The sequence below is a fragment of the Gracilinanus agilis genome, chromosome 3 (assembly GCF_016433145.1).
Source record: "Gracilinanus agilis isolate LMUSP501 chromosome 3, AgileGrace, whole genome shotgun sequence".
NCBI lineage: Eukaryota > Metazoa > Chordata > Mammalia > Didelphimorphia > Didelphidae > Gracilinanus > Gracilinanus agilis.
In genome coordinates this window covers 415501358-415514976 of record NC_058132.1, presented here as the reverse complement: position 1 = coordinate 415514976, position 13619 = coordinate 415501358, and the positions used below count along the sequence as shown (strand labels likewise).

The 13619-nt window shown below is 36.1% G+C and overlaps 1 protein-coding gene across 1 annotated transcript in view; it reads left to right on the top strand.

The window, feature by feature from the left end:
* The window catches only part of SLC37A1 (solute carrier family 37 member 1), a 137019-nt gene extending 129048 nt beyond the window's left edge, over nucleotides 1-7971 (top strand). The window contains exons 18-19 of the mRNA XM_044670259.1: nucleotides 5793-5857; nucleotides 6791-7971. Of these exons, the coding sequence (XP_044526194.1) occupies nucleotides 5793-5857; nucleotides 6791-6806 (81 nt within the window). The 3' untranslated portion in view covers nucleotides 6807-7971. The remainder of the gene's footprint in view (nucleotides 1-5792; nucleotides 5858-6790) is intronic.
* Nucleotides 7972-13619: the final 5648 nt, after the last annotated feature.

Below are 13619 nucleotides of genomic sequence, written 5' to 3'. Positions count from 1 at the left end.
ACAAAGTTCCTTTGGAAGAACAAAAGGTCAAGCATATCAAGGGAACTAATGAAAAAAAAATGTGAAGGATGGGGGCCTACCAATACCAGATCTTAAACTGTACTATAAAGCCATGATTATCTAAAAAATATGGTGGGAGGATCAGTGGAATAGACTTGGGGTAAATGACTTTAGCAAGATAGTGTATGATAAACCCCAACATCTTAGCTTTTGGGACAAGAACCCACTATTTGACAAAAACTGCTGGGAAAATGGGAAAATAGAATGGGAGAGATTAGATTTAGAGATTAGAGATTAGCATCTCATATCTTATACCAAGAAAAATTCAGAATGGGCAATTGACTTAAATACAAAGAGGGAAATTATAAGTAAATTAGGTGAACCTGTCAGATCTATGGGAAAGGAAAGAATTTAAGACTAAGGCAATTTGGAACTATGCACAAAAGGCTTTAAAAGACTGCCTGCTCTTTGATCCAGCCATACTACTACTGGGTTTGTACCCTAAAGGGACAATAGGGAAAAATACTTGTACAAAAATATTCATAAGCCACGCTCTTTGTAATGACAAAAGACTTGAAAATGAGGGGTGTCCATTGATTGGCGAATGGCTGAACAAATTGTGGTATCTGATGGTGCTGGAATACTATTATGCTGAAAGGAATGAACTAGAGGAATTCCATGTGAACTGGAAAGACTTCCAAGAATTGATGCAGAGCTAAATGAGTTGAACCAGGAAAACATTATACACAAAGACTGATATACTGTGGTACAATCAAATGTAATAGACTTTTCTACTAGTAGCAATCCAGGACAATCTGGAGGAACTCCACATCCAGAGAAAGGTCTGTAGAAGCAGAAACACAGAAGAAAAACATGATTATCACATGGTTCAGTGGGGATATGATTGGGGATGTTGACTCTAATGCAAATATTAATGATATGGAAATGGGTTTTGAACAATGATACATGTAAAACCCAGTGGAACTTGCTCATTGACTCCGGGAGGGAGGAGAGAAGCAGGGAGGGAAAGAACATGAATCATGTAACCATGGAAAAATATTCTAAATTAATTAATCAACTAAAAATTAAAAAAAAAAAAGGAATGTGAGGCAAGCTTTAAAGTTTTGTGCAAGATGAAAAATCCATCATGACAGAAGTTGGGGCTGGGGGTGGGGCGGTCAGGGATAGTTTCATGAAGGAGATAGTATTTAAGTTGGGTTTTAAAGAATGAATAAAAATATAGCCGATGTAGAAGGGAGCAGGGAAGACATTCCAGGCTTAAGGAATTGTAAGAATAGAAGCAAAAGTCACGAAAGTATTTTAGGGAGTAGTAGCACAGAACAGAGTAGTTTAGTTTGAGTACATTGAGTGGTATAATAAGAAAAAAGCTTTGAAAAACAAAGTGATACTAGGTGATGGAAGACCAAACAAAAGTGTTTGAATTTTACTCAGTAAGCAATAAGGAGTTATTGAAATTTTTAAAGCAGAGTCAATACATATCATTCTGATGTCAGGATTCATCTGGTGAAGAAAGTTCTAAAACCTCAACTTTTGAACACATTACATTTGAAAATTAGTGACTGTTTGCATGAAGCATAATCATTTCCCAGGAATTGCTGTGTTTTCTTTCCCAGCCTTTGTCAATTCTTGTTTAGTCACTCATAAAGATGTGAAACTGTGTCTGGAGAATAATTTTCCAAGCAGGAAATGAGGAATTTGTTATGTACCAAGTTGTCAGACACTATCTAGGCAAAGAGATGAGGATTTTGCACTCTTTTACCCATTAAATGAGCTTTAAGGTCACTTCCAGCATTAAATCCTGTCATCCTTATCCTGGCATTTAAGACCCTCCATGACCTGGCACTGGCTTGCTTTTCAAGCCATAGTTATATATAACACAACTACGTTCTCTAGCTTCTTACATTCTATACTATGTTATTCTTGGACCACAGAACACTTACCCTATTTCCCCACCTTTGTCCTATTAGTCATTTCATTCTGTGTATTTGGAATACCTTGCCCACATCTAGCCCCTTCTCTGCTGTTGAAATCTTACCTACCCTTCAGGGATCACTTCCTGATCTCTCCCTTCCAATGAAGGTTCATGATGCTCTCTATACTCACCTCTCATATGTACTTACTCTTCTCTTTTTTTTATGATGATGTTTTAAAACTATCTATTATTATATAAAATCTCCCACTCAAGCCCTTTTTGAATTGATTAAGTTGTGGGGATAATCTGTGCTCTCCAGGGCTATGCTGGCTCTAGAAACCTTTTTCAAATGGAAGAGTTTTAGGTGTGAACCTCAGGATTGAATGAAGAGCAACCTAGCTAATAGTCTCATTGCCAAAAAGTTGGCCAACAAGTAAAGAATTGTTTTGTCCGAAGAAACTCCAGACAATTCTCAACCAAGGAATTAAAGGTTTACATTAGACATTGATTGTAGTAAACTCACTCATAGGAATGGAAGTATGCATATATATTTCTTATGTTTGAAACTCTAGTTACACAAAAGGTTCAGATACACACCAGGGGAATTTTGTAGCCATCTTTGTATATTGTGTCTACTCAAGGAACCTTTGGAAATATAGTCTACAATATAGACTGGCTCCATATTTGCAAGTAGTCACATACAAGGAAGAAAGACTTATCTTGTTTTGTTTTTAAGGAAGAAAACAATATATTTTTATATGAGATACCACTAATTCTAAATATACATATAAGTCTTTGGAGTGGCTTCCAAATCTGAATATGGGTGCTCTTTCCCCTAAAATCCTGACTTTGGTTGCAGTTACCAGCTAATAGAAGGAGAGACAGTGTGAGGAAACATTTTTATTTTCTCTAAATTCAGCCCATTTCTTTAGGCTCTCTCATCCCTATCATCCAGATAATGTCAGCTCCTAGAGAGAAGCAATGAACAGATAGCAAATGCTTAATCAGTTCTTTCTTGACTAGGATTTTTATTCTTTTGAGACAACTACAACATACTCTGGCCTCACTCTCCCTGAGCAAGGCCAGCTGCCTCTTTCTCTCAGGGTTCTATTAGCAGAGTGGTTCTGAAGTGTCTTTTTTAATATCTGTGGCTTTTTCCCCTAGCTTTTATAAAGGAATTTTTACTCTGAAGATGTCTCAAGAACTAAAGTAGAACTATTTCCCCAATAACACCTCTGGAGACATTCTTCCCTATCCCACGAAATGCTCTGAGGAGAGGGAGCTCAAATTTAGATAGATTCCTTTATAATGCAAGTCCCATTATGTTGGAAATCCTATCTCCTTTGAAACTAGCATTGTGAGCACTCACATGGGGGTTTATGTCATCCCATAAATTCTGGGTAATAATTGTGCAGAGATAATCAGATCTTTGAGGTAGAGGGAAAGTAGGGGATACAAGGCAGAGGAAATATCTCAATTACAATCCAGCAAAAGGAAACTCTTATTTTTGTGTATTATCTGATTACTAACAAATCTGGTTTTCTGAAGCAAGTCTTTTCAAGTCAAAAAAGAGTTGCTAATGTCCAAGTGAGAGAAGATGGATGAGAAAAAATTCATTTTAAATTTAATATTCAATTTATTAATGTCACTTATAGCAGTCGAACTGTATAGTATGTTCACAGTAGGTCTAGGAAATAAAAGATGAATGCATATAACAGAGAGATAATCTTTTTTTAAATTCTTTTTTTATTCTAAATTGTACAAATAAAACAAACATTTCCATATTCAAAGAAAAGGAAGATTGTGCATAGATGAAATCACAAATCTCTTATGTGTTTAGCTTATTTTTCTTCATATCTCCATAATAATTCCCAGCCTCTACCCAATCACAGAAGGTATCATCTGGGAAATAGACATGTTCATACAAATTAAGTCTTATGTCTTTGGCTTTCGGTTCACTCTTTGGAGATAACAGTCACAATTTATTCTTCCAATAGTAATTTGGTAGCTGTGTATAATCTCTTGGTTTTACTCATTTCACTCACTGTTCATTCCATCACAATCATATACCACAATTTGTTTAGCCATTCCTCAGTTGATGGGCATCCCCTCAATTTCCCATTCTTTGCCACCACAAAGAGAGCTGCTATAAATATTTTGAAACATATGTGTTCTTTTCCTTTTTCTCTGATCTCCTTGGGAAACAGATCCAGCAAAATATTGCTGGGTCTAAGGTTATATACACAGTTTTATAATTCTCTGGATGTAATTCCAAATTGCTCTCCAAAATGGTTGGATCAGTTCATAGCTCCACCAACATTGTATTATTAGCATCCCCATTTTCCCACATCCCCTCCAACATTTGTCATTTTGCCCTTTTGTCATTTTAGCCAGTCTAGTGGGTGTGAGATATCTCAGAATTGTTTTGTTTTGCATTTCACAGAGAGATAATCTTTATAGAGATGCTCTTGTGGCTGTTTCTAAATAAAATATTTGAAATTTACCATATTCAACAGTAAATCTTCATTGTTCTAGCCTTTCCTCCACTTGATAAATCTTGATTTCAATTTATTTAAATATCTTTGTTTTAATTTATTTTCCTACCTTGGGGTAACTTTTCTATTATTGGACTGATTTTATCTTAAAGTATTATCTTGATCAAAATGGTGTTAAAATTGGTGTTGCATTCATTCTAAAAATATTTTCCAAGGGATTTTGTCAGTTATTTACAAAACTTACTTAAGGATAATCTTGTTTGTTGAAGTAGCAGTTTTCACTCCAGCAAGTTATCACAAGGGTTAGTCACTATGATCAGGTGGGATTTATACCAGGAAGGCAAGGATGGTTTAATATAGGAAAACTATCCACATAATTGACCATATCAACAACCAAGCCAACAGAAATCACATGATTATCTCAATAGATGCAGAAAAAGCCTTTGACAAAATAGAACACCCATTCCTATTGAAAACACTGGAAAGTATAGGAATAGAAGGGCCTTTCCTAAAAATAATAGACTATATATTTAAAACCATCAGCAAGCCTCATCTGCAATGGGGGTAATTAGAAGCATTCCCAATAAGATCAGGAGTGAAGCAAGGATGCTCATTATCACCTCTATTATTTAACATTGTACTAGAAACTCTAGCAGTAGCAATTAGAGAAGAAAAAGGAATTCAGAGGATTAAAGTAGGCAGTGAAGAGACTAAACTCTTATTCTTTGCAGATGATATGATGATCTATTTAAAGAATCCTAGAGAATCAACTAAAAAGCTAGTGAAGTAATCAACAACTATAGCAAAGTTGCAGGATACAAAATAAACCTGCATAAATCATCAGCATTTCTTTCCAACACATCTCAGCAGCAAGAGTTAGAAAGAGAAATTCCATTGAAAATCACCCTAGACGATATAAAATATTTAAGAATCTATTTACCAAGACAAACACAGGAACTATATGAACACAACTACAAAACATTTTCCACACAATTAAAACTAGATAATTGGAAAAATTGCTCATGGGTAGGGCAAGCTAATATAATAAAAATGACAATCCTACCCAAATTAATTTACTTATTTAGTGTCATGCCTATCAAACTACCTAAAAACTTTTTTTTACTGAATTAGAACAAATTATAACAAAATTCATTTGAAGTAGCAGTTATCAAGGATCTTAAAAAATGTATCTGAGGAAGGAGTTTCTAACTGGGGATCAAAAATCTTTAAGTAGAATACCTATTTAAATGATAAAGATCTTGCAAATGTCCTCACTTCTGTAAAGATTCAGAATGTCTTTTTTATCTTTTTTTGTTTTGGCTTGTTTTTTGGCCTGGATTAATAATCTTTTTATTTCGACACAGTTCTTACTGCGCCTCATACAGAAGGAACTGTGCTGCACAGGATCCATGCCTGGAGAACAGCGTCAGTAAGTTCAGAATCCATTATCTTTTCCATTAATATAATCAAATAGAGGGGCAGCTGGTTAGCTCAGTGGATTGAGAGTCAGACCTAGAGACAGGAGGTCCTAGGTTCAAACCCAGCCTCAGCCACTTCCCAGCTGTGTGACCCTAGGCAAGTCACTTGACCCCCATTGCCCACCCTTACCACTCCTCAAACTAGGAGCCAATACACAGAAATTAAGGGTTTAAAAAAATAATAATAATAAATATAATCAAGTAGAGAATTGAAAACAGTTTTCTAGCTTATTTTCCTTAGAGTCATCACCTTTCCTTAAAAAAAAAAGTCTTCTCTGAAGCTCCTTTATAATTTCAACCCCTTCTTTTTGAATAAAATGCCCACTATAAATATGATTTTGCTTGACTATATCTTTGAAAATTAATCAAATATTCCCTGGGGAAAATTGCTTGCTTTTTTTCCATTCTCTTTAGGCTGAAATTGTTCGATAAAAATGGTAGCTTTCAAAGCTCCATTTCCCAACTGCCCACTACAATGCTTCGGAATTTGGGGAAAGTGCTATTGAATGAACACACCTTTTAGGAGAGAGTATTAAGAGGGAAAGAGATGCTCTCTACTGTTATACCACTTGTATATAAAGTTGAAAATATATTTGATATAAAAATATCATGATTTAAAATAATTGAATACAAACCTTTTATTTAGTAATTACTATGGGCCCAATATTATGCTAAACATTGGCAAAAGTGAAGCAGTTCCTACACTTAGGAAGCTTACATTCTAACGGGGGAGACATCATATACAAGTCAGTAGTACCCCAGAAAGGAATTTATGGTCAGGACAGTTACAAGCACAGTGAGTGCTCTATTGAGTAGTCCATTAATATACTCATTAGTTGACTTCTTACTGTTTAATCCTTTCTCATGTTATCACTTTTTTGCAGATTTAAAGAACATTAGCCATATCAGACACAATTGGGAAAGAATCTGTACTCATCTCCAAAAATAATTGTTCAAAACACAGTACAAAGCAAACAATTCCATGTTGAAAATCTTGCTTTCCTCATGCATTTTGCACAGATACCTGGAAGAGATACAAAAGCAAATGTGATATCTGTTTTCTTTAAGCACATACAGAACCTCAAGATTGTAGTTCTTGGAGAAGTAAAAGCTGCTGAAAACTTTGGATTGACTACTTTAGCTAAGGGCACAAGGAAAGGATACCAAGTGCCTGGCAGATTCATTTTCATCAAATTATTTGAACAAACTTGAGAAAAGAATATAGAACTGATATGGAACTGAAATGAAGAGCGAGCCATTCTCAGGTTTCTAAGTGATGGAATATGGCAGTAATTTGAATATGCTGAAAAGAATGTCAATAATAAGCATCTATTTATTCTTTAATAAGAAATGATGTTTTTCAGAAATATATCCACAAACTAGCAAAGAAGCCATTGATATAAAATAATTTAACTCAAGTTTGAAACAAGCATTTGATTCACTCAAGCTTCAATCAAAAATAGGTCATGCCAATCCCAATAAAGGAATTCCCCAACTTTTCTATATATGCTGTCCTATATCAAATGGATATGACAGATTAGTATAGAACAATGAAATAGCCTGAACCAGTTAGCTGGGATGAAATGAAAATGGTTAGTTGAGTCATATCAGAGAGTACCAGTCAAGCAACAGAGATGTTTCTGAAAGGTTTATATTTATTAGAAGCACTCCAGAATGTGGTTGAGGAAGACATCTTGTAAAATGTCTACACTTCAGTTAAAATTGCACCTGGGTCATAGTACTTAGAGCCAAATTCTACACAAGGATGAGCAAAATGGAAAAAGAAAATTCATAGATTTGATATTTAGGAAGGGCAGTTTATTCACATGCCATAGTATGGATAAGGTCTCTTTATAATTGCATTGACCATTTTTCCTCTTCATTCTAATAAAATGATAGAGATTGTTTTTAGATGTACAGTAACACAATAGATTTTTAAAATGTGTATTGAGTTAAGTTCAGGTTAAATAAAATTAAATGACATTTTGTTATTTATTAAAACAAACAAATTTGTTTCTGAGTTTTAATGCTTGGTTGGTTTGGCAAAATACTCATTTAACCCCCTTTAAATAAAAAAATTTAAATCAAACCAAAATAGCAAGAAATTATGTTCATGTTGGCCTTATGATTTTCTTTTTTCATCATATCTAAAGGGGAGAATGGGCTTGGTTTTATCCAGATTAAGGGCATCTCTTATCATGTTCAAATTGAAATCACAGATGGTTTCCAATTAAAACAGCATATATTCTTCTGGATAAATAGGATCCTAATTTTTTTTTTTTACTAAAGGAAAAAAAAGCAGTGTAGGCTACACCAAACATCTGCTTAAACTGTCTGGATTTCAGAAAACTATGCTGTTTAAATTTAAGTAAAGCATCAGCATGTAGCAGACTTGTAATAAAGAATGTGAGACAGGGAACATGTGTAGCAATAACAATGAGCTCCTAGTGTTCTTGCATAGAGACAAAAAGAATCTTGGGTTGGATCTCCCACCTGTAATATGCCCACACACATTTTTTGAAAGTATTCATGTAAAAAGAATCTTGGACTGTAATGTGCCCAAATACACTTCAGAAAGTATAATGCTAATAGTCCTAAGAATAACAATCATAAATACATAACCTCATTCTCCAGGACTGATGAGGAATTGAGTCTGCTGCTAGAAATCCTTCCAGGGCCAGAGGCAAAATGGAAAGCATCACCATCCCCAGCAATCCAATTGTCAAAAAGCTTTGATGGCAAGCTGTAGCATCAGGGCCTTAGTCTAAATGGCAAAAAGAGTCAGTAGCTTTATTTTAGGCTTTTCTCTCTGGGGCTCATTCTTTAATGTTTTTCATAAGAGTTAATGTTGATAATACACACTTCTCTCGGCATCTCCTTTCCCCATTCTCACCTCAATTCCTGTTTAAGGGTAGGTCTAATTGTCTCAGATCTTTTCAAAGGCAAAATCTCTCCCCAAATTTGTGCCTCTCCAAATAAAACACACTAGCTAATCAGAATTTGGTAGCCACCAGTTTTGGTTTTCTTTTCTGCAACTAGAATAAGCAATTGGAAAACTGTTGGGAATACCAAGGGCTGTAGGTGGTAGGGAACAGGATAAGTTCTCCCCTCCCTTCTTATGAACTCGGCTCCTCCCTAGAAGGGAAGAGCATCAGAAAGTAGATATTTGAACATTTTACAGAAGGCTGCTTGCCCGCCAGGAGTGGGGGAGGAGAAAGAAAAATGTCAAGAGATTATGTGTGATTCACCAGCCCACTCCACCATTAGCTGTTTCTACTGTTGCTGCTTACAGCTCTCAACTGAAATTATTTCCAACAGCAACCTACACAGCTTGGGGAGGGGGAGTGACAAAGCACCTAGGGAGCCAGGCCAAACATTGTGACTCCACATGGCTTGACCAAGATGAATTCTCCCTGTCATTCTTCCCCAAAAATCCAAATCCTGTGTACTCTGGGTGAAAGTTGCTTCTAGTGTCCAAATTCTTCTTGGCAACTCTCCCAGGTTGGCAAACCTGTACTACATTAATAATTTTTTTAAACAATGTCAGTCACTTAAAAATATTATGCAAAACACATACACGCAAAGAAAACAAACCATCAGCTCATAAACTAAGAGAGAAAGCTAGAGCTCTTTGCTCAGGTTTGTGACCACAGTCATGGATTACACTGGTAAACTGTGCTCAACTGAATGAGTCCTTTATCAAGGATGAATCCCTTTGGACCTTGGACCCTTCTTTTTCAATAGGTGAGTAAATCTTTTGTTAAATATTTAATTTCTTTATTTTTTCTGCACCTAAAGTGCCAGGGGACTGGTATGAAGTGACATGAGGTGTGAATCACTTTGATGAAGTCAAGAAAGAAATAACTTGAATAGGTTTTTTTTTTTTTATAATTTTCTTTTTATTTTAAACCCTTAACTTCTGTGTAGTGACTTATAGGTGGAAGATTGGTAAGGGTAGGCAATGGGGGTCAAGTGACTTGCCCAGGGTCACACAGCTGGGAAGTGTCTGAGGCCAGATTTGAACCTAGGACCTCCCGTCTCTAGGCCTGGCTCTCAATCCACTGAGCTACCCAGCTGCCCCATTGAATAGATTTTTTAACATGGGTCTGAGGATTTTTTAAAAAGTGTTTTAATAATTTTATATCATATACAAAATATTTAATAAGTATTTTAATAACAGATTTTCAAAAATATTTTAAAGCTTATTAATTTAAAAATATTCTGAAGAGTCCATAGGCTTCAGTAGATTGTCAGAGGGGTCCATGACACAAAATGTTAAAAATTCCCGGACTCTTCTGATTAGTCAATCAAATGAGATCATCATAATTTGGGGAGCTTTAAATATGGAGGAATTTGGTCAGTTATTTAGTCCAGTAGCAAAATAGTCAAACAGTGGAAGAAACCAGGCTCAAGAATGAACATTGGAGAAAGTGCTATACATCATTTTGGTTTTTTCAACTTAATTAATCTTAACAAATTGGCTCCAAATATGCAAGTGTTCATATCCAGAGGTATTACCAATTTAGAAAATAGAAGGACACGGGACTCACCTACTTAGGTCAACCTTAACCGATGGTCCACCAGTACAATAAGCCCAGTAGATTACATTGCTTGGTTCCCAAGAACCAAACAGGAAAATGTTAACAATAATAACTATAATTGACATAGAATTTCAAAATGCTTTATACATTGTTTCATTACCCATTTTGTTATTATTATATAATGAGTACAAGCACCATGCTTGACTCTAAAACTTCCTTAAGTAACTTGACTCCTAATGAACAATACTGTAAAATAATTAGCAAGAGAACAGGGTTGGTTTTTTAAAATTCATATAAGGAAATGTTCCCAAGTGTGCAGAGGGGCAGTGAGGAGTATATTCAGAAGTAAATGTTATGTAAAAGCAAAAGGACAATATACCAGAGTTTTTTTAAAGGAAATTGTGCAAGAAGTTTGAACCCCTTTTGAGAAAGTCAAGAAATAATAGGATTAATGGTTGCAAGGCAGCTGCTTTTATACAACTGGAAAAAAAAATAAAACCTAACAGCTGTGTCAGAGACTGGATCATTTTCCAGTGGTTACAAACTCCCTTCCCCTTTTTACTTTTCTAATTCCATCAATACTGAATTCCCAACTAAGAACACAGCTACCTGATCTCTCATCCCCAATCATTTCAATTATAACCTTCCAATTTCCCAGCCTGGTTTTATGTATCCCTGCCACTGTTTTCCCTAGGATCACTATTTCATAATTAACAAGATGGACTTCAGTGTCATCCCCAACCATTGTCAAATCTTGTTCCTAGATCTACTTCCTTCATATAGATTTCCTACTCTCCACTCATATGGACCCTCAAGCTTCCTCCCACTCCAGTCCTCCATGTTGTGACCAATGTAATTTTCCTAAAGTATAGCTCCAACCATGCTATTCCCCTCCTCACTAAGTTACACTGTTACCTATATGATCAAATAAAAACTTTGACACTTAATATTCTTTACAGCTTGGCATTATCCCACTTTTCCAATCCATTGCTCCTCCTTCTATCCTCTACGATCCAATTATACTTAGCAATTTGCTTTTACACACAACATGGCATCTCCATGGTTTTACATTGTCTGTCCTCTGTGTCTGGAAGGTTCTTCCCTCCTCAACTCTGTCAAATGGATCCCTTGATTTCCTTTAAGATTCAGTTTAAGCACTGACTTCTACATGTTATTCAGTCTTTTCTTTTAGTCATTTTCAATTCTCCATGACGCCATTTGGGGTTTTCTTGGCAAAAGAAACCTGGTATGGTTTGCCATTTTTCTCCACCTCTTCCTCTTTGAGGAAAGTGAAGCAAACAGAATTATGTGACTTGCTCAGGGTCACATAGCTAGTAAAATCTGAGATCAGATTTGAAGTCAGGAAGATGAGTGTTCCTGATTCCAAGTCCCGTGCTCTATTTGCTAAACCATCTAGCTGTCTTTTCCTTTTTTTCTCTCAGCTGCCAGCAACACCTGATTTATATATTTTACATACAAATATGTTTTGTGAATGTAATAATACTTTGAGGGTCTCCTTGTGGGTGGATAGGAATTCCCCAATGTATGTTTTCTTAAGCCCCTAAAGACCCAGGAGACTGACTGAAAAGTTGGCCCTTATTACAGAATAAATGGGGAAGAGTTCTCCCAAGAAAAATGAGAGTTAGTAGAGATGAAACAAGGACCAGAGAGACTGGTGTGAGCAGTTGAGGGGGCGGAGGTCCCAAATGAGAAATTGTCACTGTGCTAAAGCTACCATTAAGAGAATTAGCAGGAAAGAGCAAAGCTAAGCCCCAAAACCAAACAGTCTGGAAGACATAAGGAACAGAAATAAAGCTATTGGAATAATTCATGTTGCTAAGAATAATTTTGGTAAATATACATACCTGCCTTTTTTTTTCACTCCCACTTTCATTCTCTTTCTTGAGAGAAATGAGCTTGTTTTTTGATCACTACTGCTCAGAAGTTTGTTTTGCTTTGTTTTAGGACTTCTCTGAGATTAAAAAACTGGTTAATCTTTATAGTACTGATATCTATGTGTATATGTCTGACCTTGTGCCATAATAACCAGGGAGAAGTAGTAAAGTATCTAGAAAAGACTCTTGGTTTTTTTTGTTTGTTTGTTTGTTTTTTAAAATATAACTGATGGAACCTTTCCTGAAAAAAATCTTATCGTAGGGCTATAGAAAAGAGATTTATTAACGATTTATGTTTTTCTAGTCTCCCAAAGGCGGGGAAAGAAAACATGGCTCCAGACCAATCCTAAACAAAATGAACTGAGCAGTGTTAGTGAGGAAAGATTGGAGAGTTGAAAGTTGGCCTTTTGGAGGTGATCACCTCATCTATTTTGCCTTCCTCATTGTTTCCTAGATTTAAAAGGAAAATCTTTCTTCTAATTAGCAGGACCAAAAACATAATTAGTAAAAAAAATTCGCTCTCAAGAGGAGATAAGAAGGAGAACCTGGAGAAGAGTGACTGCCCACATCAGGGTGGAGCCCAGCAAGAAGTTACTGCTCACTAGCAATATTAATCTTTAATCCAACAAACCTAAGCTTTGTTCCCAGAACTTTGTACAGTGGCTGCCCCAAAAGTCAAAATAAATGCTCATCCAGGTGCTCTTGCCTTCATCCTACTATCCTGCCTTCCAGTATATTTCTGTGGATAGAAGGTAGGTCCAGCCTCTCTTTTTTACCTTTTGACTTCATTCCTGTAGACTTAGAAGGATACAGTTGATAGTCATTCGAGTTAAATGAGCCAATTGTGACAGGAGCCTAAGAAAAAAGTAATGGGGTCCTGAGCTAGGTGACAATGGGACCACTACAAGGAGTATTATGGGTCATAATACATGTTATTGTGCTTACCTGTTCACATGTAGCATTCTCTCCACTCCCCAGAGGAATATAAGCTCCTTAAGGACAGAACAAACTTCTTTGAAACCCAACACCTAGTACAGCACCCCCTACATAGGACATCCTTAAGAAATATTTGTTGGGGGGACAGCTAGGTAGCACAGTGAATAGAGTGCCAGGCATGGAATTAAGAGGACCTGGGTTCAAATCTGACCCGATACTTCCTAGCTATGTGACTGGAACAAGTAACTTAACTCTGTTTGCATCGTCCTTGCCCTTCCGTCTTAGAGTTGTTACTGGGACAGAAGCCCAGGGTTTAAAAAAAAAAAAGAAATAATTGTTAG